At 40.1% G+C, this 27,410-nt stretch overlaps 1 protein-coding gene across 4 annotated transcripts in view; it reads right to left on the reverse strand.

The window, feature by feature from the left end:
* vps13b (vacuolar protein sorting 13 homolog B) overlaps window positions 1–27,410 on the reverse strand; it is a 333,295-nt gene that overhangs the window by 117,739 nt on the left and 188,146 nt on the right. For all 4 annotated transcript variants that reach the window (XM_086037277.1, XM_086037279.1, XM_086037278.1 and 1 more), the window contains one exon: window positions 5,439–5,642. In XM_086037277.1, the coding sequence (XP_085893403.1) occupies window positions 5,439–5,642 (204 nt within the window). The remainder of the gene's footprint in view (window positions 1–5,438; window positions 5,643–27,410) is intronic.

Genomic DNA, 27,410 nt, shown 5'->3' on the forward strand with positions numbered 1-27,410 from the left:
GGAATCAATGTTTGATGGTAAGGTTTGGAAAAAAGATTCACTGGTTAAAGCCTACAATCAAGGATAAATACATACACCGTTTTTATAAATCGCAATGTCTTCCTTGTATTGAGGGTATTCTTACATTGAACTTTAACAAGAAGATAAACACTGATTATACCTGGGCTTAGTCAAGTAGAACATTCATGCCAATAGAAAAAAATTAAATAAAACGTAGTGGGGCAAAATTTTGGGAAAAATTGTGATTTCCGAATTGCAATAGCTACTGTCCTTCTCAGACTTCTATTTGCATTACGTGTGTATGTAAATGGTCAAAGTGATCAGCATGAAATATGATGACACAAACAAATGTGACATGGCTTGTTGAACACCAGACAGGGGAAGTTTTATTTTGTAATTGTGTGTATAATTTTCCTGTTTGGCGATGTGTCTCTTCGATAAGATACACATGCACGAAACGTGCAATTCGGTACTTGATGAAGAAATGCCACCTCAACAAAACTGCATCGAAAAAGACTGAGTTGCCTGTGGCTTAAGAAAAAAAAAGTGATGTAAACTATGCTATCATTTTTGAACAGTGGGTTACATTTATAAAGGCATTTGGGAATTGTTTTAAATCGGGAATAAAAGTGTGTGTGTTAACTGAGTATGGATGTTTTAGTAAGAGTGACATTTCCGATGCGCTTATTGCAATGTAATTGCGTATGAGTTGTAGTTTCTGGAAATTAAACATCACACCAATGATATTTTAGTATAAAAGCTTGGAAATACTAGTAAGTTTATTTACAAATTGAATATTTTTTAAGGCTTGGCAGCATTTTGTGTATAGTTGTCTCATATCCATGAGTTATCCTGAATATAAGTACGGTTCTATATCTTTGCTAACCAAAGCCACACAGCAATCAAATGAGATTATTATTACAATTGTTAAGGCAGAATTTATTGGAATTCATTTGACCAATTGAGCTAAAATTCTATAATACACTTTGACAAAAGTATTCACCTTTGAACCATTTGTTATCCCTCAAGATGACATTCACACACACTTCATACACTTGGGCTGGCTTGTCACTTTTAGAAGGACAAAAAAGTTCCAACTATCACTAGTGATTTATATTTCTTATATGCTAGACTTAATAGTTGCATGAGTACAATATTTAAATTCCTTACGAAACACAATTAAGATGGAAGCACGAACACGCTTAGACACATAGTGAGACGTTATTTGACAAGTCCCAATTGGGAACAACCTTTAATTGTATACACAAGAAGATCAAACTGAGACATCAGCTTTCTTCATTTCACTAATGTGCATTCCCACAATCAAGTCATATTTGTGGGAACATTTGTTAGCAGTAAAACAAATATACAAGCCCGTTTTATAAGGTGGTGTTAATTGCCACATCTGCTGCTATTAAAACAATCGTGCTGTATGGCTTACAATATTTATAGTTGGAAGGGATTATAAAAAGCCCCATTTCTAGGTGGCCTAGAGTACAGTACTCAGCCAGAACCACTATCATTTTCACTTCTCCAATACAAATGTGCATTACTGCTGCCCTCAGGCTATTACTTTCTGACACATTTCTTTGAACGGAGACCGAAAGAGGTTTAATTCAGAGGTGAAATGATCTATGAGGGCAATTGGTGTTAGCTAATCTCTCCTCAGACATGGATTGAAACAATGAGTGTCTCGTTGCAGGGGACAGGTGCTATCATTCACCAGAAAGGCAAAAACGCACAGGGTTCGGTTTACCCGCAATATACGAGGGCCTCTGACATTGAGCCGTGTGTGTGTGTCTACGTACACCTTAGAGTGGATGTGGTGGAAACACGAATACATGGAAAGTGTGTCTTTTATTTTGCGCAAAACTAAACAGCAGCAATATCAGTGGCATGTGCAAAATGAGAATGCCTTGACGAGCTGAGAGATGGAGAGAGTTCACAGCGCCCTGACAAAGGGTCTTTCCTATCCAGCAACTACACACTGGGATGAGGACAGATCCTGTCAGTGGATCCATGGTGCTGGAATTTCCTCACAAAACCTCAGGAAGCTGACTGAGGCCACGGCTGATCCAAAACTACTGGAACTCTAGTGAACCCAAAAAACTGTGAAAAGAACATGCCTCAGGTCTCCAAAACAGGAGAGAGTGTGACGGTATTGATGTAGAAAACGAGGGAAAGGTGAAAACTTGGGAAGTGGTGTGTGTTAAATCTTGTTACAATTGAGGCGTTGAACATTTGTGTGAATACAGGAGACAAGTAAAGCTGTGAACTTGACTTTTTTCCTTACTTTGTTTAGATTTGTAAAGAAAGATACAGGTAAGGTTTTTATCAGTGCCTCGTGTGAATCCTAGGTACAGACAAATGACAAATTCAATTAAGATTAACATAGTTCTTATATCATGATCCACAGAAATACATACCGGTAATTACATTTAGGTAATTCATTTGTACGATGTGATGTTAAAAAAAAAGAAACAGCTTTAAAGCCACGCAAAACTTAGGAGGTCAAATCAAAGTCACATGAATGACATCATGCTCAGCATAGTGAGCACCTACAAACCCCCATTCCAATGAAGTTGGGACATTGTGTAAAATGTAAATAAAAACAAAATGCAATGATTTTCTAATAATTTTCAACCTAGATTGAATTGATTACAGAACAAAGACAATATATTTAATTAAGTTAAACTGATGAACATTATTGTTCTTGTTTTGTTTTTTTGCAAATATTTTTCAACACGTTCCAAAAAAAGCTGCAACAGGGGCAACAAAGGGCTGGTAGAGATGAGGAATGCTCAAAAAACAGGCTGAATAGGTTAACTGGAAACAAGTATATGTCACGGTTGGGGATAAAAGGAGCATCCCCGAAGGGCTCAGTTGTTCAAGGAAGGTTCACCACTTTGTGGACAACTTTGTGAGCAAATAGTCAACATACACTTGCAAGGGTTTTTGGGATTTCATCATCAATGGTCCATAAAAATCATCAAAAGATTCAGAGAATCTGAAGAAATAGCTGAACGTAATAAGCGGCAAGGCAGAAAACCAACACTGAATACATGGGACCTTTGATCTCTCATGCAGCATTGCATTAAAAACTGGCAACATTTTTTCAAGGATATTGCCACATGGGACAGGAAAACTTCAGAAAACCATTTTCAGTTAAGCTACATCAACAAATTCAAGTTTAAACTTTACCATGCAAAGCAAAAGCCATATATCAACAACACGGCCTCTCTGGAAACAAGCTCATCTGAGATGGACTGAGCAAAGCGGAAGTCTGTTGTGGTCTGATGAGACCACATTTCAAATTGTTGTTGGAAATCATGGACTTCATGTCCTCGAGGCCAAAAAGGAAAAGGACCATCTGGATTGTTATCAGTGCAAAGCCAGCATCTGTGATGGGTGTGTGTTAGTGCCCAGGGAATGGGTAACTTGCACATCTCTGAAGGTACCATTAACACTGAAAGGTACACACAGGTGTTGGACTAACATATATTGCCATCCAAGCAATGTCTTTTTCAGTGAAAGCAAATACCGTGCTTTCTTAAGATTCAGACTCAGGGGCAGCAAGCACAATGGAAACAGCAGGGGCCCCAAAATTGAACCCTGTGGAACAACGTACAACAGTACGCCGGAGTGGAACTCAGAGCAACCAAGACTAACACAAAAAGTCCCATGTGCCAAACAGGATTGAAACCACTCTATGCTACCACTAATGCCCACATGCGGTGCTATGCAGCATCTTAAAACCTGACTAGAAAACCTCAATGATGTTATGTTCATCCTCTAAAGATTTCAACTAAGTGTGCACCACGCAATAATACACACAATTGCCATGCACTCAAGACAAGTTAAATCAAACAATACTCAGCTTTTGTGGATTATCAACACAATATATCTCTTCTGTAACTCAGCAATGTTTGTTTGGCTCTTCTACTAACACTTCCAATGCTATAAATTCAAACGTCATTCTACACTTGCGATGCTCTTCCAAGTTTCCACGGAGAAAGCCATCAGTTAGTTACCTTTTAAATACGACATTCGCCATTAATTTAACACCTGTTGCCAAAAGTACGCTTAATAGATTTCTGAGTGAACGTGCAATTAAGCACCGTTTATTTGGGATCTTAGTAAAAGATCACACACAACATGGCCATCATCAGTGCGCACAATTTGTTTAGAGTAAAGAAGTAATTGAGCAGGCGCTATTTGGGATCGAAGTAAACCAGGCCCAATAAGACTAGTAAAGAACACAGAGTCATTTTGTAATGTCCTGTGTGGGGTCTCTTGCATTTTGAAAATGTGTTAAGATCTGAAAAATCTTTGTGTGGACCAGGTTTCGATGGCCTGCGTATACAGTATGCTCTGATGACCAGACAAAAATCAGGGCGGCATTGATTTTGCACCTCACTCTTCAACACTTGTTTTTAGTTGACAGAGAACAACTCCGAATTCTTAACCCATGATTCTGTGATTTTTGGGGCTGTTCCCTCACAAAACATGAGTGGAAAAACGGATGCGAGGCCAAACGGGCTGTAACGTAACGCTCATGCTTGTTTTAGCTCCCAAGCCTATAAAAAAAAAAAAAAAAATCAAAAGTGTGTAATTACATGTTCAGGGAGGCACCATTAAAGGGAGAGCTACCTCAATGACTACATACTGCTCCCACATCAATACTTTGGAGATAAATTATGGGACATTTATTGCAGACAACACATATCACCTAAAAATTAAAATAAATCAATACAAAGCAAAATTTCAAAATGAAATGGTAGTGTTGTCTAAAATGTTAATTCCTTCATTAGTGACAGGTATCAATATTGATAGGCTTAAGATTTGTGCGTTTATCTACAGTCCTTACAAATGTTAACTGTTGTTGGTTAGACAAAAAAAATATTTAGACCCACTGATCAGAACTTTAAGTACATCGGCTATGTAATCTAATCAAAAGTGGCGTAAAGTGGAGACTTTCCTCCAGCATCAAAACCTCTTGAAACTCCCAGTTAAGCCTTTTGCCAGACCAAATGGCACAACACCATCAGAAGACATCTGTGACTCACAATTAACAACAGCCTCAAGTAACTTTCATCCGTCCAAAGCCAACCAGGGTTGTCCCTTCGTCAAGTAAACAGATTTACTGAACAGTAAGTCCAATGATAACTTAAGATTTCACCACTAGTTGAGCTGCCAAGTCATAAAAATATCTGGCTCTGTTTGGTGTGTGAAATGTTCAACTTCAACTCTCACTCAGTTTCTTTGGCAAACACATATTATGTGCATCTTACATACGTGTTTGTGACAGCCGCCAATGCGAATGATTCCACCAGACATTAGTTTGATGAAAAAGGTGGGGTAAAGTGTGACGACTTCCTTGCAAATGATGATGGAGTTAAGCTGTCTGTACGCAATAAAGTAATAATAATTCTTCTGACCTGCTGGCCATGTTCCATTCCAGGGCCGGGTTCTGGGAGTTCCTCTCACCGTCTGCGGATACGCCTCCTTTTGTGCCCTCCTTCTCTGGCTTGAGTTGCTCCCATTGAGCTGTGCCAATGTTGATGGACTGAAGGTCGACTTGATATTGGCGATCTTCAACCTCTGAGCCGGGGTCACGTAGGATACCAAGGTTTGATGCACGTCTAAAAGGGGAAAAAATGATTGGATTGTTACCTTGGTGCACAATGGAACAGAAACATACTGCACTAGTACATGAATGTCAAAGAATAATGTTATATGAATTCCACAATACTGCACTAGTACATGAATGTCAAAGAATAATGTTGTATGAGTTCCACATCGTAGGGGTGTAACGGTGCGCCTTGGATTTAAGGTCCCAGTTGGGTTCCAATTAGATACGGTAGGGAACAAAATTAAAAACATAAGGAACATATTTAATGACATGGGGGAAAAAAAAGGAAAAAAAATGCCTACTGCTAGCAATATCTCCTCCAATTAATGAACGACCCTTAAATAAAAAAATGTGTGCAGTAAAACATAAAACAAATAAATATCTTACAACATTAAACAGCTTACATTTTTTCAAGAATATGTTCTATGCAGGCCCACTAGTTGAAACAAGGCAATCTGATTAATATGAAATATGAGTTAAGCAGCAACCACCCGTTTTTAGTCATCTCAGGTGGCAGCCATTTTGTCACTTCTCTGGTCTGAAAATGACATCGCAGACCCTCAGGGCTCAGATAACGACCAATCATAGCTCATCTGTTTTCTGAAGATTTTGTTTCTTAACTCGTATTCCACAAACACAATATTAATCTGAATGCTGTATTTCAACTAGTAGGCCTGCATAGAACATACTCTTTCGATTGACTTCCGCTTTAAGTGTGGTTTTCCTTTTTTTTTTTTTTATAACTTAAGTGCTAAATCAATTAAATCCTTTTTGGCAAAACGAACAATGTGAACATTTTTGCTTTGGCTTGATCTAACTAGAAGCTGGAAGTTGTGTTTGCACTGTGTCAGTATTTTATTGTATTTTTTCTGCTGCACTTATTGCCACATTAGTGTGATGCTGATTCAATGAGTAAACGACGTACAAAGTAACGGAACTCAAAAGCGTATTGCTAGCCATGACGTCCGCTTGCCAGATGCTGAGCTCCACAGTGCTTGTTTACAGCGTGTGACTAGAGAGTATACGAGTTGGACACAAACACAAATCTGGCAAGAGATGGCGACAGACATGAGGAGTGGGTATGGCTGGCTCAGTAGTTGAACTGCTACAAACGGTGTTCCAACAGTGCCAAGAAAAGATGATGCACTCCACAGACAAGATGCGCATGAATTCACAAAGCAGAAAGGAACAATCACAATCGAGCATCTGCTTATGACATCAGAGCTTTTGGTTTGTTATGATATGTTTATTTGTGCTGGTGAATTCAAATGAGTGCTTAAATGGAATAAATAAGAGCTTAAAATGACTACAGATGTAGTGGCAAGCTGAGTAGTTTTATGTAGCTCGGCAATGTCAATGCTAATTTTCATTCAGCGTTTTCCTCCCTTAGCCACACTAGAAAAGCCTCCACAAGTGCGTTATGTTATGACATATGCATCAAACACAAAAACAACAGTGATGGGAGATCAGAGGTGCATAACTAGAGTTAGCTGGATTTGTTGACACACAAACAAGTGAAACAGATCCTTAATCAACATTTGGAACCACATTTATCAACATAGTTAAATTTGAATCAAGCCAAGAGCCTGATGTAGTATGATTGGGTGGGATATGTCAGTCTAGATTCATTAGTTGTTGGGTTTTTTTTTTTTTTGCTCCGTAACACTATCTCCATCTTCTGCCCATCCACAAACTCTATCTTTCACATTAAACAAACCTAAGTTACCTCATATGCTTTCCAAAATTATCTCTCCACTTGAGCCCATTTAGCAGAGCCTCTAACTCATAATCAACATTACATGACAATCTGCAGCCAAGTTTCTACATTGTTGAGCTGCAGGGTCATCCCCCCAGTGATATAAATATAAATGATAAACATTTTTCTTGTCCATGCAGCCAATGGAAACCTGTGTGATTTAATATCAAACGACATATTTCAGCCAATCGTAGGAAACAAGAGAGCTTCATTTCTGACAAATAAGGAGGGGAGGAATTTTGGGAGCTTCCCTTGGGGTTCAATAATAATTGAAGCCAGATCTCTTATTGTACATGTGTGTTTGGGGGTGGTGGGGTGGTGTGTGTGTGTGTGGGTGTGTGTGTGTGGGGGGGGGGGGGGGGGGGGGGGGGGGGCACTGGTGGTCTGACATATTTGATTGGTCATGTGAGGACCACGTTGCATGGCCAAGAAGAGACAGAGAAGGCCTTGGGAAAACACAGCTCTCCCACTGCCCAAGTGCACACGAATGACCTAAAACATGTCGAGCAAAGCAGGTGGAACACACCATTTATTCTCACATGCTTTTATCACACATCTGTGCGCCACTACCATGTGGAAAATTGTGAGAAAAATGAAAACAACAACTAATAATTGACACCCTTTTCCAGATGAGAAAGGCAGGACGGGAGGCCGAGTATTTGAGGAGCGGGGGGCACATAGTACCTTAGTTTGCCCTTGTTCGTGAGCCAACCTTATTTAATAGCTGGGAAATATTTTTTTTATGACAAAATGCTGTAATTTACGTATAGAAAGAAAAGGATCAAAAGCACCGTAAATGCCGTAAGTGCACTGTATCGTGGCATTCATGGTCATTATTTTAAGAAGCAGTTCACCTTCTTTAGGCACATACTCAATTTAAGTCAGCGGAGCCAACTGGAGTTCAAATGAGGGCGATTGTTCCAAATTATTTTGGCAGAAAAGTCAAACACTACCAGTTTGAGCAATACGCTGAATGTAGGACCTGCAAATTCACAGGTGCGTCATCGCAGAAACATACGGTCCAAATATTGGCAGCCCAAATTCCCTCGAACACAAGATAAGTAGAAAGAAATGTTGAAGTGAAATTAGTACAAATGTTACACCCAGCCTTCCATGTTTTGATATTCTTTGGGTCTGTGCGTGTCTTTGAAAGAACATTAATCTTGATTTGTCTTATTGGGAAGACTTCTGGGAGTATTGGTGATGGAGGTGTTGCAGATTAAGGGTCATGTGCTGATAGAATTAAAGGAGGGACCTTCTGGACACGGTGTAGCATTAGTAGATGCCTTGAATGCTGAGTGGAATTTAAGTGGAATGACTTTAAAAATCAAATCCAGACACTGACTATATATTTGCATGACAGCAGAGAAATAATTGCTAGAAAAATAAAAGTTGAATACCTTGAGAATATTGCAGCAAATTATATTGTAGAGCAATCCGTATTGTAAATAAGTAAAAGGGCTTGTTAAAAGTGGAATCCTGGGACGGACTGATTACCATGCTGAGGTTTTGAAGGCTAACTGTGGTTCAAGGTTGTAAAATAAACCACAGTGGGATCTGGTTGAGGCTCAGAGCCTGATGGTTGGAGTGTGGGAGCAGTGAGCTGTGTTAAAACACTCCAAACGGAGTGATCCTACGGGGCAACACGCACAAAAACATGCACACACACACGCACAAATACCCCCACACACACATCTCTCTTGCAACTTCCATCCAGACTCCTTTCCAAACTCCTGCCCCCGGCCAATGCTACAGGAAGCACCAGTGTAATACCAAGCCCTGCCAGCTTCTGGGTCTTGTCACTCTGAAAGCCACAACCTGAACCCACAATCCCGGACCTGTTTTTCACTCCATTTCCCCAACAATCACTTGCAATTCATGTCTCCTTGCACTTCTTCACTGAAGCAAGACTATGAGCCAATGTGTGTTTTTAGCGGGGGATGAGGTCCTCTGTTTTTTGCACCAAAATAGAAAGTTCAGCATGTCCTTTTCTCAAGTAATTCCGCATGCGATACTTCTTAAAGTGGAAATCAAACCAAAGATATTTTTTTCAAGAATATGTTCTATGCAAGCCCACTAGTTGAAACAAAGCATTCTGATAAATATTGCATTTGTGGAATAAGAGTTAATCCACTCGTTTTTAGCCATCTCTGGGGGCGGCCATTTTGTCACTTCTGTCAACTGAAAATGACATCACAACTACCCAGGGCTCAGTTAACGACCAATCACGGCTCAGCTTTAGAAAACGGGCGAGCTGTGATTGGTCGTTCCCTGAGCCCTGGGTAGTTGTGATCTCATTTTCAGTCGGCAGAATGACAAAATGGCCGCCCCCTGAGATGGCTAAAAAGGGGTGGATTTTGCTGCTTAACTCATATTGCACAAACGTACTATTAATCAGAATGCCGTGTTTCAACTACTGGGCCTGCTGAGAACATATTCCTAAAAAATATATGTTTGGGTTGATTTCCTATTTAAGACCTCTGCAAACCTCATTTCACCACACATTAAATAATTTGTGTTGGGTGTTATGCATTTTCATTGGCCTTTTGTGGATATTATAAACTTTTTTTATAAACTGATGCAAACAAGTGTTGTTGAAAAAATGACAACAAGAAAATATAATTAAAGTAGCATTAAATCAGCTGATTCACACTTACAAGCAATAGGTTTGGTGTCCCAATACTATTGTAAGCTGTCGTCATTTGTTACCACAGTAAAGGTAAAGTGCATGTTTTCCATTTACATGCTTAACGTCTTTTTACCCTTGTTTGGCAAGTCTAAAAATGGGCTTAAACAACTGGATCGGATTGTGTTTGACCTGAGATGTTCTTCTATATTTTGTTTACAGTGATTTGAGGCTCCACTGTTTGAGGTTCTGGTGCTGTTCCATGGTAGCTCCAAGTGCAGCCAGCAAGTCCTTACTGGCACCCAGCAGTTCCGTGAAAGCATTACACTGCACAGTGGCTTCTCAATCAGTTTGCTTTGACTCCCACTTGGCAAGTGCAAATGTTCAGGGGGAATTCATAAGCAGTATGATTCATAAAAGTTGCAATTATTTAGTAAGTTAATTTCCCTCCTTGCCTACTATGGGCTGTTCTGAACAGCCAGACATTCTGCAACTTGCGAGCAGTGGATTTATGATCCCAGTCAAATAATCAAATAGCTGTTAAGCTGCATCCACCGATGATGGTAATTAAATCGCTTAAATTACAATGCTTACCAAGCCTCAGAATGAGGGGGCAAAATGATGTGCTGGAATATATGGTCAGCAAAATATAAAACCCCGTCAGTCACAGTTTCTCCTAATTAATTTTCGATGACTTCAACATGGATGAAACCCAGCCACAAAGAACACACCATTTTGAAGACGGCAACAACAAGCTACTCCAAATTTGTCACGCTTTGGCAGACGAAAGGGACTTAATTGTTGGTATTTTGAGTCAAGTGTGTTTTCCCCTTAAATGGGCTGACACATGATAAAGAGAAAGTGCAGCTTTCCTGCACTGTGATTTAGAATTGATACATTGGCAGACGTTCGCGACAATCTTGCTCAGCGTGACTCATCTCAACTCGTGCGCAAAAGTCAAACTTGTATCTCCCTCACGAAAGTCATACATGATAGCAACCAGACAATGAGGCCCCCTGTTTACACTGCAGCATACAACACAAAATCATACTTTGCGGTTTAATTGCAACATAATTCATGTATGCCCTCGCAATTTACACGTCAGGGAAGTGATATTGTTCTATACACAGTTGGTGTCGGATGTGTTACTCTAAACACTGGCAGACATGCGCTCCATGATGGGCCGTTTAACGTGTCGGGCTCATCCAGCACATCCAAGTGGCAGAGAATCCATGTGTAACAACCACATACTTCATCTGACCTCAGCCATCGTGTATTTTGTCATTTGTGTATTTCTCTTATTTTCAATAGCCATTCATTGCCTTTGCTGCGAACCTTGCCCCAACCATCGTAATTGGTAGTAATGTCTAATAAGTGGGCATCTCATCTTCTATTTTATCTGTGGCTGGTACCATCTAAATGCACACAGAAAGCACCAGAGCTACTAGTACTAGCAGTCCTAGTACGACAGAAGCAAACCAAACTCGAGCAAATGACTCGCTTAACTACATTGTACAAACTCACCAACTCGCCAAGTGGACTGCTTTGGGCTAGAGACAACTATTAGTGGTAGATAAAGAATTAGTGCCACAGAGTGATCCACATTTTCTGTTGCCATAGAGAAACCATTTAACGGCAATAGTATATAGTAAAAAGCCATGTGACACATGCAGATTGATGTAATCATCCTGTGATTTACCAAGCTGCAGTTGATTCGTCAATTTAGCAAAGAAGTACGGATTATTTGAACCCTTTCATTAAAGCAAGAGTTTGAGAAAAACATGTTACCGTACAAGCAGTTTACAACAAGTTTGCCGGTCGCAGACAAAATCTGGTTGGACGCTGCCATTTTTATGCACGTAAAAGACAACATCACTACACATTTACAGTACATCAAGACAGAGTAAGCACAGATTGAATGCAGCGTGGCTATTCCCATTTAATTGTTTACGTGACTTTTGCTGGGATTGGCAAAAGGAATACACCACTGCTGTGATTCAGAAAGAAATTCCATTCGGATTTACCCTTTTCATTACAATTGAGCTGTTAATATGGAGCATTTTCATCCGTTTGGTCTTTCGGTTTCGTTTTAATCGGAATACAAGGCTCAATAAACTCGGCTAGTGCATAGTTATGTTTTATAAAACATGTCAGGCTGAGTTTGGATCTTAAAAATTGGAGGTGTGCATGACTTTTCCGACGCCAGGATGAAATTGTTTCCTGCCAAGCACTTCCATAATTATATAATAACACCATTTTATTCTGAATCAGTTTATCAATTAATCTTTCAACACATGGCTGGAATAGATTACTCCTAAATGGGGCTGTGGTAGGGAATCTGGTGAGGGTCAGGGAGGTTTCTGATACACAGTCATTTTAAGATAAATTACACAAAGAACATATAGAATTACTCAATGTTAACTTGGATCCATAGTATAGTGTCTTTCATGGGTCTAAAAGACATTTAACAGTATTTCATGGGGGTAATGTATAGTGGAATATGGGTTCAAAAACATCGTTCAGAGTCTCTGAGGTGTACACGCAAATTTTGGCCCACTCTTTCTCACAAAATTGTTTTAACTCAGTCATATAAAAGGGGGAGTAACTTTTTCACATAGGGCCAGGTTTGGGATTCTCCCCACCCTTAATAAATAAAATCATATAAAAATGGATGCTCTGAAAATTGCATTTTATGTTCACTTTGGGCACGATGGTCGACTGGTTAGCACGTCCGCCTCCCAGTTCAGAGGTCGTGGGTTCGATCCCGGCCCCAGCCTCCCTGAGTGGAGCTTGCATGTTCTCCCCGTGCCTGCGTGGGTTTTCTCCGGGTACTCCGGTTTCCTCCCACATTCCAAAAACATGCATGGTAAGTTGATTGGACTCTCTAAATTGCCCCTAGGTGTGATTGTGAGTGTGCGGATGTTTGTTTGTCTCTGTGTACCCTGCAATTGGCTGGCAACCAATTCAGGGTGTCCCCCGCCTACTGCTCGATGACAGCTGGGATTAGGTTCCAGCACGCCTGCCACCCTTGTGAGGATAAACGGTATAGATAAAGGATGGATGTTGTTTTTGTGAGATTTGAAATTTGGTTTTATGATCTGAAATAATTAAGGATGATAAATGTGTAAAAAACAAAATTCAGGAAAGTGGCAATACCTTTTCACAGTACCTTATACATAATATTACTTTCAGCTTTACGGATGCCACATTTTCTTCAGGAGGTGGTGTCTTTGGCAACAATGTCTACCACTCGTTATTCTTTTCACGAGGGGAAAAAAGACATCTATTTGAGGTTATTTATTCGTTTCTAGTGAATGACAAACCTTTAATTGAGGCATGTCATCAACAGTAATATCCACTCTTTTATCCACATACATGCTTACTTTAGACATTATGTGCAAGCTTCCTTTTCCAAAATCTTGGAACAAGCTAGGACTGGTTAATAAAAAAACAAAACAAAAAGACAAACGTGTGTGAAGGCCACAACTAAACACTGTCCAGACAGGCAGCCATGGAAGCCTACTCAAACATGACACAGAGCTATGGCAAAATTCTCCAAATGCAGTTCATTATCACATGAGCTCACAGGGAAAAGCAAAGTATGATTGTTCACTGTGTGATATTGACCCATGCTTTGGCTTGGGGGGTGGGGGGGTTTCATAGAGTTGCAAAATTAGGTTTGCTAGGTTAGCTTAAACAACATGACCACTTTTTTCCACTTGATATTGATTAGAAGGTCATGTATTGCCATTCTGGTTCACATTCCAGAGAGGCCCGCTAAGACTATTTCTGAAGATGATCATTTTTATCTGTCAAAGAGAGGGCTGTTGGCAAAGCACTTTGAAGAAAATTACACATTGTTTACAACAATTATTGAATCCTGACAACTGTTTAAAGCATCAAGATTATATATCAAGGCCTTACTCATCTTTGGATAGAGGCAGATTTTTTTTCCCCAAACAAAAATCAGGGGAATAATGGCCATATTTGATGAGTTTCAAGCATTCTATCTGTTTAGCAGCCAAGCTGAAAAAACATGTAATTTGATCGCTAAAACAGTAGGTCCTTCGTGGTCACATCTGCTTCCACCCTAAACAACAGTTTGTTTGTCTTCAAATTTTAACACTGCAAGGAGGATGAAAGTAAGGCTACATTCACACTGCAGGGCGATTCCGATTTTTTGTTAAATCCAATCTCTTTATTTAGTCGTTCACATTACAAAAACATATGTGACTTCTAATGTGAACGGAATGTGTCCGTGAAGTGACGCTCACGCATAACCATTACACACAACGGCGTAATGTGGCGCAGTGTTTACAGATGTAAAAATGGTCCAGCATGTAGGGGCTCTTCTCATTTCCCTATTTGAAATTTTGTCACTCCTCGCACCTCTGTTTACATATTAGCGCACGGGTAGGGAACTCCAGTTCCCCGAGAGCCATATCCTACCTGTTTTAGATCTCTCCCTACTACAACACGCCTGAGACACTTATCAAAGAGTGCGTAGGATTCAAACTAAAGGTGTATGCGCACATGGGTTCAAATGTGATAAACTTGTGTATTTTACAGTAAAATTTACAATAACAGTAGAGAAACAGTAGAGGTGGCTGCTTCGTTGGTGGCCGGGATGTTTTAGCTCAGCAATCAGCGCAATTTGGTTCCCAGCCGGTGACTCGCGCGGGAGTGCGGCTTCGAAACCCCAAGCGCGACCCAGCAAGTGTAGCCATGCTGCGGGTGGACTGCGCGGCAGCACAATCAGCTACTGAAAAAAAAAAATTCTATTGGATTTATTTAATTATTATTGGATTTATTTAATAGCAAAGAAGCAGTGTGCGCTCGTCCCAGCATAAATCTATGTAACTCTGCACACTTCCACATTTCCTCATTCTCATATAAATCAGCCACGGAGAGATTCATCCTTTTGATATGTTGAACTGGGCATTAGTAGGGATGTCCACATAAATGTTGGTGCCAATTGATCACTGTTTTGGGGACGTTATAAGCAATGAAAGTACAACGATTTCCAATGGAGAGTTTGTAATCAGTAATCAGTCCCTCCAGTGACTCTGACTGATTTCCCCTTTAAACGGCACTAAACATGAGTGGATATTGCATAGCAAAAGGCTGTAGTTACAGCGATGACAACTTTGTGGGATTGGGTAGGAAGGGAGGATGTAAGTGCTTCTGTTGAACAGAAAATGTGTGTAGAGCACATTCCAGGTGCAAAGAATTAGAGATGGCACATCAAACAGGGCCTTTTTTTTTTGCCCCTTTCCTGCAGCCATGGTGGCAGGAAATGTTCTACAGCATCCTGTGATCTGACCAGAAAGTGACAGCATAGAGGAGTCCAAATAAAACGGGAGGTTAAGAACATGTAGAAAATGTTCAAGAGCATCCTGCAGAGAAGTGGGGATAGGGGGTGGTCACATAAGATACATAATAATGACCGCGCCACGTAGCGTAATACAAAGCAGGCATCTGAAGGTGAACTCTGCTTGTTTTAGTTGGAAAGAGAGTAAAAGAAATTAATTGAGGAAGAAGACGAAGAAAAAAAGATGTATGGACTTTAAAATAACATTTGGACAGATTTTACATTAAAAAGTGTTCCCAGATGTTAAGAGAGTGTCTGTGTGTCCATATGCAGTATACTGTACAGTACAAGTATGATGATAACTCCCACGCTAAAGTGTGCTCCAATACAAGATTGGTATTAAATATATTATAATATATTTGTATTAAATATATATTACATTTATAAGTCTGATGTGATTGACACATTTGCATTCATCTTGGTCCTACAAAAATGAGTGTTCTTCCTCACAATCTTACTCTACTTCACGGATCTGTGATACTAATTAGTCATCTAAAAAATCCATTAAGATTCTCACACGCACGCACCCCCCCCACCCCCCACACACACACTGTATAATGTATACAGTATCTACAGGCATATGGCAGGCTTGTTTTCAAAGTCATATTATGGGTCTAGGCACTGCTACTATTACTACAATTGCAACTATTATTACTATTCTTGGGTACTACTTTAATACACATTTTATAAAGGCAAGGGTCCTCTGAGACTCTAAACGTGTGTTATTTATTTGTAAATGTGGGGCACGTCTGCAGTTTAATCTAAGTGGCCAGATGATTTCTAAGCTTTGCTCCCTATCACTGTCCGGTCTCTCTGTCTCAAACTTCAAACCAGGCATCCAAAATGTATTGTAGTGCTTTATTATACGCATGATCTCACTACCACCCACACATATGGAGAGACTTGACTAGAGAAAGAAGAAAAAAAAAAACACTAAATGCCAGGCACTGCCTTGACAGTTGTTCAATGATGAGATGAAAGTAGTAAATTGAAAAGCGTGATACTTTAAACCCTACAGTCACCATTACTGAGGACGGATGGAAATTGAGCCAACAATCTGACGTTTTATTACAAAGTGAATATACTGTATGGAGCAAAGCATTTTGCTTGAGTTAATAATTTTTCCCCTGATTACATGTGTGAAACTGGAGATGGGCAGTAATAAATTGAGGGGGTTCGGGTGCTGACTGGCGGGCTGCTGTGTGTGTGTGTGCGCGCGCCGGGTATGCTATGGAGAGAAGAAAGAGGACCACCACAGTAGAGCTGTCCATGTGGTGGCTTCACATTTCCTTCTGTGGTTAATTCAAATCTACAATGGACACACACACACATACGTGCACACACCCATATGCATCGTAGAAGTTGAGCCACACACTGGATATCAAAAGTCTACACACTCCTGTTCAAATACCAGCATTTTGTCACATAAAAAAATGACACCAAGACATTTCAATACTTTTTCCACCATTAATGTGATCTATAATCTTTAACTGCTACAAAAAAACATTTCCAGTGGGGAAGTAAAAATAAACAACTGAGATAATGTGGGAATGAGTGGGAATATGGCTGTGTTCAGAATTAACCAGTCACGGTAAACGGGAGTCAGCACACACCCTGCCACCATTTAAAGTGCCTTTGATTCAGCCCCCCAAAAGTTCAGATGTTCTGGTATGCTTTTCATGATATTTTTGCAGTCACATCTCACAGCAGGAGACATAGCCCTCAGATCGTTTGCACAGTATCAGAGGGGTCTAATTGTTCCAAGGTATCAGTGAGGAGAAGGATGCAAAAGAATCTCAGAGGTTTTGAATATACGATGGAACACATGGAAAACAGTCATCATTAAGTGAAGAAAATATGGCACAACAGTTACAGTTGCAAGAATCGGACAGCCCACCGAAATTAATGAAAAGACGAGAAGAAAACTGGTCAGAGTGGCTGCCAAGAGTCTGCCACAACACTGACGGAGCAGCAGAAATTTTCGGACAATTTACTGTTGTACATGTGACAACAATCTCCCGCCTTCTCTATGCGTGTCTGGGCTATGGGGTTGGGTGGCAAGACGAAAACCTTTAAAAACGTCCGAGAGGACATTTTGCAGAAACGCTTGAAATCTCACACACACATGGGGAGTCAAGTCGGAGGGAATTATGAACAGTTCCAAGTAGCAGTCAGTTTTGGTCCCAAACCGACAAGCTTTTGCTTTAAAGAAAGAAAAATGTCAGGAAAATTCAACGAGAACATCTGAACTTTATTTGTGGTTAATCAGAGGCACTTAAACACGCTTCTCTTCTGCTCCTCAATGAAGGTGGACACGTTTTACTCTGCCCCCCTCCTTGTCCTGCTTGCTGACTAAGTCTTGTGTGTTTTTTGTCTAAAACAATCATTCCACACCTGCTGCAATTTCCCTCCGGATATCAAAAATTATGGAATTGGTCAGGTCAACGCAAACAACCACTTGTTTCCCACCAAAAAGAGTGTGGAAGGGGAACCTTCTTGTCCGCACAGAACATTTGCGGCCGGGTAGACTTTGGATTCCTGGAACAAGAGGAAGATTGTATGCCGGCCGGTCTATTCTTTCTGTGGAGGATGTGGAGGACACATACATTATCGGAATTTTGATGACAGGCATTCTGTTGTTTGGAGCTGGCAGTTTCCTGATTTATCAAAAGTTCAGAAGTTGCTGGCAGTACTATTGGAAATACCCAAGCTTCTGTTCTTTTTCTACGGGCTTGATTATGTGGTCAACACTCAGTCAACAAACACGCCAAATACAGCAATGAGGTAAACAGGCACGAATGACATTATTCATTAGGCTAGTTTAGCGCCAGCTAATGCTAACGTTAGCGCATGTCCATCGGTAGCAGCTGGATTAACCAATAAATGAACACTACACATTAAATGTCAACACCACTCACCTCTTATGGACGCACATTGGAAAAGGCACAAAAAATGTCTTTAAACAGCAACACCTTTGATGAGTCTCAGCTTCACCTGTTTTCTGAAGCTGAGCCATGATTGGTCATTATTAGAGCCCTGAGCAACTTCTATGTCATTTTCAGTTGACAAGTGCCAAAATTAGATGGCTAAAAATGAGTGGATTTTGCTTCTTAACTTATATTCCACAAACAAAATATTAATCAGAAGGCCGTGTTTCAACTAGTGGGCCTGCATAGAACATATTCTTGAAAAAAATATGTTTGGGTTGACTTCCACTTTAATCTTTATACTGAACAATTTATTTGACTTTTTCATAGTTGTATTGACCGCTCATTCAAGGTTAAGTATTACAGTATGTGTCAAAACAAAATTACCTAAATTCAGCATTTTTTTCTTTGGGTCCTTATTTTCAATCATTAAAAAATAAATAAATAAATAAACAAATAACATACAAGAAAAAAATCTATATATGTCGATATTGACCAATTTGAAATACTAATACTAATATCGTGATATACTTTGCAGCTATACAGCCCAGCCCTGGTATGAAGTAATGAACTCGACATTATAGTTTCATTTATTATTCTTTTATATTTTTGCTTACTCTATTTTTTTATGAGTCTGCGTTCCATTTTTGTATATTTTATGAGTCCTGTGTTAGTTGTAGCGCACTCCAATCTGGCTTTCATACATCAGTTTATTTTTATGTTCTGTGCTACAGATGGAAATGAGTTTTTTTCTAAATCTGGTCGAAACATCGTTTTTATTTTTTTAAGTACATTGCCCATAAACTAAAATAATAATAGTAATAATAACGACATAATGATATTTTACAGCTCTGCTTCATGTTTTCACTTTTGTGTGAACAACTATGAGTTGCATCTGGCTACGAATTGTAATTAAATGCAATTAAACAAACCTGTGTGCAATGCAGTAATTTTTCCAGCCAGACATCCGCAGTCTCTCTGACAAATATACGACTGTAGAAAGGAAGTGAGCCATGGATAGTGTAAATGTCGAACATACCCCTCAAGGACTCAGAGCACAAAAAGGTTCTGAGCACAGCTTCTGATTCTTTCGAGTTTGGTTGGACCTCCTGGGGTTGTAATATGCCTCTCATTACACAAGCATTAGACAATTACCACTGGATTCTCATTGGTTTCCCAGAGCTACGCTTGTGGCTTCACACATGGGCATTTAAAAGCATCTGCACATTCCTTCTTTTTTGAGGTTTACTGTTGGTCTTTTTCCCCCCCCCCCCTGCTTCAGCCCTCCAATTGTCTTTTCTTTGATGCGATGTTCTACTGTCTAGATGGCAGGTAACTCCTGACCGCACACACACTTTCAAGCTTAAACAAGAATGTTTCCATGTGAACACCTCTGAACTGTATGTTCAAAGTCCTTGCTTTGTATATTGATGAATTGCTCGGTATCTGATATTTCAAGGTAAATCTTCCGAAACAGAAATTAGCGGCGACATACTGCCGACCACCTGGTGTGTGATATGCTGTGTGGCTGACCAGTCAGAGGCTCCCTGACAGCTTCAAACCAACCACAGGATGCCAGAATATCAACATGTCATGCGCAGCGAGAAAAAGAACAAAAACACCATAATATGCAAGGCTGGGGCTTGACAACACACACTGACACACAAGCGCAAAAATAATACGCACACACTATTTCCGCTGTGTGCACACACATCACACACTGACAGGAGAATGTGTGTATCACATTTTGCAGTTGGGCTTCCTAGTTTGTGATAGGGTATATTCTTAGAGCTTCATATCCTGCTTCAGGATGAAGTCGATACGCTCGCACACGCAGAGGAGGCCGCTGAGGTCACAGTCCAGTGGCTAAGCATTCAACCCCTGGATCAGGCCCTTTTATGAGAGTAGTGCAGCTGAGTGGTCAACCCACTGACATCTGTCAACATGCACCCCAACCTGATGGACAGCAGCATGCCAAAACACAAGGGTGGTTTCCGGGAAGCTCACAGATGAGGTCTGTCAGCTTGCACGTGCCCTACGCAAGGAGAGTAGGAGGCAACGCTGTATAACAGTGACATGGACAAAAATAAAAATAAAAGGCAAAATAAAGGCCATGCTGTGAATGACTTGTAGATTGTAGAGGAGCTGGCAATGATAGTCAGCGTTGTTGAGCTCTTTAGTAAACTCGTAAAAATGACTTAGTTGAAAAGCAGCATTTTAGACAAAATGCAAATATTGCGCTGCTAGAGTAAAACCACCATTATGCTATGTTCACATCAAAGGTGTAAGTAACGATGCTTCGCCTCACGTTTCTCGGAGGAGTTTGAACGCGAGATACTACAAATAAAGCTGTTTCAATGATGTCATGCCACAAGACAGGAAAGGTGCGGCTCCTCCTCCTCCTTTGACAGAAAAAAAAACAAAACATATGAACATTACAGTTGGGCATTGTTTGAATTTGGATGATTACGGTTCGGATTCTGGCCTAATAATTGATTCCGTCACGGGGTCCCGGCGGGTGCCGCAGCTGGGCAGATCTGGGGAAGGGCCCGGCACAGGTCCAGAATTGCCGCCGCGGCCCGTACCTACCCGGCAGCCAAGACAGATGCTAAGAAATTAGGATAATAGATTGTTGGAAATAAATTAATGCAAATTCATGTAAACTGTAAACGGGGGTCAGTGCTTCTGGTAGTATTTAGGCCTTGCAAGCTCTGTGTGCACACCACTGTGCGCTCCAAATGTTTTGATTTGTATTACGGAGTTTGACTTCATATTTGATGCCAACTTTGTTGCTTTAATTATAAACAGGTGAACTAAATTATTGGCACACCTCTGACAATGGTCACTCAAATAAATTGAACTTGATGAAAGTAATAATATATATATATATATATATATATATATATATATTTTTTTTTTTTCAAACCAGTGAAATTTGCTTTTACTATTTTAGCCCTATAGAGTCATTTTAATAAACTGTTGAAACTGGCCTAGACCACTGCAATCTAGGAGGTCCATGACGAGAGCTAGCTAGCTAACTGCTAGCTACACACGAGGCAGACTGTCCCAGCCAGAGCGGATATGGCACCAAAAGCCAACCTACCTTTGGCCATGGTACGGCAAGGGATCCAGGTTAACGCAAGCCATTTTAAATTAAAAGAAAAACTTTTCTGGAGGTAGAAGCAGCAACCCAGCGTACTCTACAGTCAATAGTTCAAATAGGGTACTGTGAGGCTTTGTAAAGCACTTTAGGCACCATTAGTTGTCGATAAAGTACTATGCACCTCCATTCACCATTTAGTTCAAATTTGATTTTTTATTTGTTTTCATTTTTCATTTGCTCCAGCCGTCTCAGATTTGGAAAGTGGCTTTCCAGGAGCTATGTTGTACGTACTTTGAAATCCACACGTTCAGCAGTGGCTGTTTTCTCCGGTCGCGGCTTGTACGCGAGGTCAGAGATTGGCACTCGCTGTTAACAGTGGCGTTTTCAATGGTTCATAGGTTGATATGACGACATTGAATTACCGCTTTCCATCGTCCATTTGGAAGTATCACCAATTTGCTCTTCTGCTTCGAATGAGCCACGTTATCTCAAGACATGATTTCTGGTTGTTGGTTGATGAATTTGCCCTTGGAAGGCCGATCACTGTTATATGAAGGATATTGTTGAAGGAAATTCTAACTCGCCTGTATGCTGAACTTACGTGACTGTAATGGTGCCATCTGATTGGACGAGGAGTTGTCTTTTGTAAACAAGCTGCCTGATGTGGAATCTTTTTGGGGATTTTTTTCAGTTTAAATTTGTTGATGATCTTTTTTTAGTTTTATTTTATTTTTTTAGCCCCAGCACACAAAGATGTAAACAAAGAGACACCGCTTATAAGTACAGACTTTGCTGAAATTCACTATATGTCCACTTTGCCTTAAACAACCACAGATGGTGTGATGTGACACTGATGTACCTACTACAACTTGGAGGTCACCTTCAATTTCTCTGGAGGTTGTCCTGGGCTGTTTGATTAACATTTGCATTATCCGTCTCATTTTCATCTTGCTCTTGTGGTCACGTCTATGAAGGTTAGCTACAGTCCTGTGGACCTTAAACTTATGAATAGCATAATGCTATTGTAGTTACATGAACATTAAGCTGCTTGGAGACTATCATACAGCTTTCAACTTTAACATGCATGCCTGTAATTGTCTTGCTAATCTCCGAGAGAACTCTTTGCATTGCTTTCTGTGGTCCATGTTCAGTGTGGTACAATCCATATCACCAAACAACAGAATGACTGACTTATTACAAGTTTAAAGACACCTGATTCTAATTCGAGGTAACACCTTGGTGTAACATGTCTCAATGGTCAAATAATTTCCAATCATTTCTTGGTTGTGCCATTATTTTTGTCCAGGCCTGTTCCATTATTTATCTGTTTATTCATTTTAATTATTTATTCATTTATTTATTTGCCTTTCTATTCAATCACAATTCAAAAGCAATGTCTGGTTTTCGCAGGCTAATTTTAAGTTTAATTTGCAAATTCCCTTATTGTGGATCTAATCAAGGTTATCTCATCCTCAAGTTATTTTTCAATGACCATTGTGGGTTTTTCTTTCACTAAGAGACTGACTGTTAGTAGGACAGGCATTCCTGTGTTTTGCTTTTGTGAGTGGGTTCACAATTAAGACCTTTGGTATCGTTATTGTGGCAGCACACTGCTGATTACACAAAATGTAGCTCACCACAATGTGGTCGGACAAACAAACACAAATATGGGCCTCTATAATGTTTGTCTTTTGTTCCAGTTCAACCTTGACGAAGGGCTGCTCTACTGACTGTTATTCTAGTTTTAGATGTTTTAAAACATTTTCAGTCGAACGATTACGTAGAGAAAACTTCTGCGACCTCCCAGTGCGATTACAGAAAAGATCAGCGTGTCATCAGAATGACAAGAATCAATCTTCTTTGGCCAGTTAAAAATTCCATAAATACTCAGTCTTACAAAGGTAATTAAGAGACCACAGGCTGGGGGAAAACATTGGACCAAGCTCCAAGACCAACAGCTCCTACCAAAAAGAATGAAAACAAATGTACTAGTTTAATGTGGTTTATTTGTTTGATTCGCCTGTGGTGCGCTCTAAAATCCCAGCATTCCCTTTTCCTTCACACAAACCATCACAATCGTTCAACTAATATTGCTATACAATGCAAAGTGGGACCCTAGCAAGGAAGGTTTTTCTTCCTAATCTCCCCAAATGTCTCAAATCCATCAGGGGAATACAAGTGTTATGTTGCAACCATCTCATTGAGCTAAAGAGCCCGAGAATAACATCAGAGAGGCCACAGATATTTAAGGAATGAACCACAAGCTGTACACAGAAGTCAGCCGACACCACAACACAAGACGCTGTATACAGCTCCCTGCTTGCATACAGACTGCTGGCTGAGCACAATGAGGAGCTGCGGAAGAAATTTAGGATGAGGGTTTCAGTGGAATTAGAGGAACAGCGAACGATGATTAAGACACAGTCTGATACATAAGTGAGTTTATTTGATAGCAATGAATTGCCAATTTTAACGGGTTTTATTACTTTCAGCAAATCTTTTTTAGGGCCTCACGTTAGACAGAAAGAGGGATCACTAGTGGTCAGTCTAGTCTGGAGTACACCCTTAAAAAAAGAATGATAGCCTCATTCTGAGTGGTTGTCTTTATTCAATAAAGTAGTACTGTAGCTAACAGATCAAAGTTCAAAACCATTAACATTTTTCTGGTTTCCTCTATTCTTCTCTCATAGAATTAGCTCCACAAAGTTATCCGGATGTACTCGCAGTGAGCCATTGTTTCACTTATTGAGATCATCTTACAAACTATATATCATGTTGGCTGTATCATCTGCGAAATTCTGAAATGCAATCAACCCTACAGATCTTAATGAAAAGAGTAACAGATCTTGCTCAACTAAAATGGTAAAAATGAAAGAACAAAAAACAAGAACCAAGTTCACAGTCGTTACAATAATGAGTGGTTGAGTCTTCCTCCCTAATGCTCTAAAGTCCCTTCCACACAGTCCTTTTGTTTCATCCCGACTTGTTGTTCTGTGTGTACTCTTGGAGTTGACCTAGTAACTTGCTATCAGACATGTAAAAGTAGTGTAACGCCACCAGCAGAGACCACAGTGTGAAGTTTACCACCCAAGATTCATTCGAGATTCAACATACACTCTGCACACAGCAATGTCTGGGTTCCATGAGTACTGTCTGAAAGGGACAGGCAAAAAAAAATGTGACTTTACTTATGCATGTAATGTGCCAATTTATCTGGATGCCAGTATGACAATAGCTTATGTCTGCTTAGTTGCCTCAGCATAGGCTGCCGTGACTGAATATATTATATCAATTATGAGGCAGAAATGGGAGCTGAAACTTCTTATGACACGGCCTCACCCAGATGTTCCCAGTTGACAATCACAATGCATTTAGTTCTGCCAGGCGTAACCAGCATCCTCCTCTACCATGGAAGCACACCAGGTGGTGATGAGCTGACAGCTTTGCGAGTACCCCAGACCTGTGGCCGCATGTCCAATGACACAACCACAAAGTTTAACACGGACCTGCTGTCAAGCGTGTCCAGGTGCCAAGTGCACATGGACACTCTGTTGCTTGAACTTGGTGTTCATTATGGGAAAGTCCAATTCCCAAATACCACTCCAGTTCAGACCAAGGCAGCCATTCCTCCCAATCACATCTTTTCAGACCTCCCTGTCATTGGCCCCATGACCTTCCATCATTACACAGCAGAATGCGGGAGTCCTCAATGGAGGCACTCTCCAGCAAAACTGCTTCTGCAACCGGGAAACAGTCAGCTAAGGTCCGCACATTCGAGCACCAACCAACTCACACAGCACTCAATGCCCCACGCCTCTTGCCCAGGTGAACCTATAAGAAGTGCTGTTTGAAACATTACCTTTTATTTATTTTTCTGAAATTAAGCTCTTTATTTGAACATGTATTTGCAGTTATTTTGAAATGCACCGTTAATTTTACCTAGAACTGCAAATAAGACAACATCGTAGAATTGTGCTCATAAATGTACTTACTCTAACAGATTTTGTAAGACGGGCACCATTCTTCAAAGAAAACTTTCTTTTTAATGGAATTCAAATTAAACTATAAGGCATTTGGGAATATAGCACATTATAAAGCATTTGGAATAGAACAATCATTATAAACAAAACAAGCAAAACAGAAAATAATGTTCATTCATTAGTCATATTTCCCACTGTAAACATCAGCAGTTAAACATACTGCATAATGTTAGTAGGCAATAAATAGTTTTCACAAAGTTTTGAACTGTATTGAATGCATTTGATTTGATTGAGGTATTAATTACATGTATTGGATACAACTACGAGGCTTTCTAGATACTGTAGTTTCCAGGCTACAAAAACACACACCTGATTAAAAGCCGCAACAGCTAAATTTAGCCATGAAAACACATTTGTACAGACATTGGCTGCTTTGTATCAATAGCCACGGGTCTTTACATTATAACATGGGACATTTGCAAAGAAACTTTTATTTATCTTAAACAACCCCCCTCCCCAAAAAAAAGGAATGCCAAACAAAGCTAGTTACGCACTAGCATCCCAGATATTCTGTTGTTGTCATATAGAGCAAATTTGGTGACGAGCTTCACCACGCAGCACTGCATCTTTGTAAACCAGTTTGTTAAGTGCTGGGGAGACACAGGGGATGCACGGACTTCTAAATAAATCCATGAGGGGCTGTCGCTCCATGGACAGAGATGCTGTCCTGTCGTCCGTTGCCAGCGATGGTGAGAGTCGGTCGACAAACAAACAGAGAGATTGGGGTCGCACTGCAGAGATAGCTGTATTTATGGCACTTGTTCCATATGCTCATTAAACTCAATTCAAGATTCTTCTTTTCGCTTCACTCTCAACATCACCTTAAACCACTCACTGCCACGCATACAGAATTCCACATTTCTCTCTTTCAGGCAGCCCACTCAAGCGTGTGCACTCCAACCACAAATGGCTGATGAATATTCAGTATGCGGTCAGACTTGCACAGTTTCATTGGTCCACAGTGATGTGCTTTGTAATTTCATTGGTCACATGTGATAAGACTATGGGTAAATCTATTGACAGCTTGAAGTTCGTTAGTAAAAATTCGTAAATAAACCGCGTCAGATTAAAAGCCGCAAGGTACAATGTTTGGGGAAAAAAAAGCATCTTATTGTCTGGAAATTACAGTGTACATATCACACCAAATAGTTATGCATTATGATCTTCTGGACCTTTGTTTCAAGAAATTGACTGGACCGGCCCTCGTACAATTTTTGTTCACTATACTGTACACCATACGCACACCATATTGTACATGCAGTACAGTATGTCAATAGAAAAATGTCTACCTTTGAAAGAGCTAATAGAAATCATTAGATTTCTCATCAGACCAGAAATACTTCAAAACAACTCCAAAATCAGTGTATATAAAATCAGGTCCAGGTTGTCACTGTGTGTGGCCTAAAAGTGCTTTTCCACTGCAGCAGTGGAGCAGAGTTGACACACTTTTTGCTGGTGTAAACAAATGTAGAAATTTGGCAGCAGACTAAAGTGATGAAGCAAGTGTGCACTGAAGCATCTAATGATTCATTTTCTGGGAATTCTGGATTTTATGAGGAAAAGAAAGATGAGGAGTGTGGACATGAGTTGGGCAGTTAAGACCTCACAAAATGAAGAGCATTCCATCCAAAACTAAAAGTAAAAAACAGTTGTGGTTGTCACACAGACAAATTGAGACAATTTTACTCTCTCGGTGCGGGGACGGACAACAGGTATGTGTCCAAACACCTCCAAGTACCCAATTCCGATTTAAGGCCTATACCTGACTTTTACATGAACATTCCAAGTGGCGTATCCGTTACAGATGAGTTTACATTTACACAACAACAAAAACTACCCACATCCATAGATGCCCATATAGTTTCTCCGATAAGTAACTCCATTAGTATCAACACCGGAAAGTGACAACACATAAGTAAAATGAATAAATAAATACATATTAAACATATTATCAA

Source organism: Filicampus tigris, chromosome 8, assembly GCF_054856515.1.
Source record: "Filicampus tigris isolate MCC_2025a chromosome 8, RoL_Ftig_1.0, whole genome shotgun sequence".
Classification (NCBI taxonomy): domain Eukaryota; kingdom Metazoa; phylum Chordata; class Actinopteri; order Syngnathiformes; family Syngnathidae; genus Filicampus; species Filicampus tigris.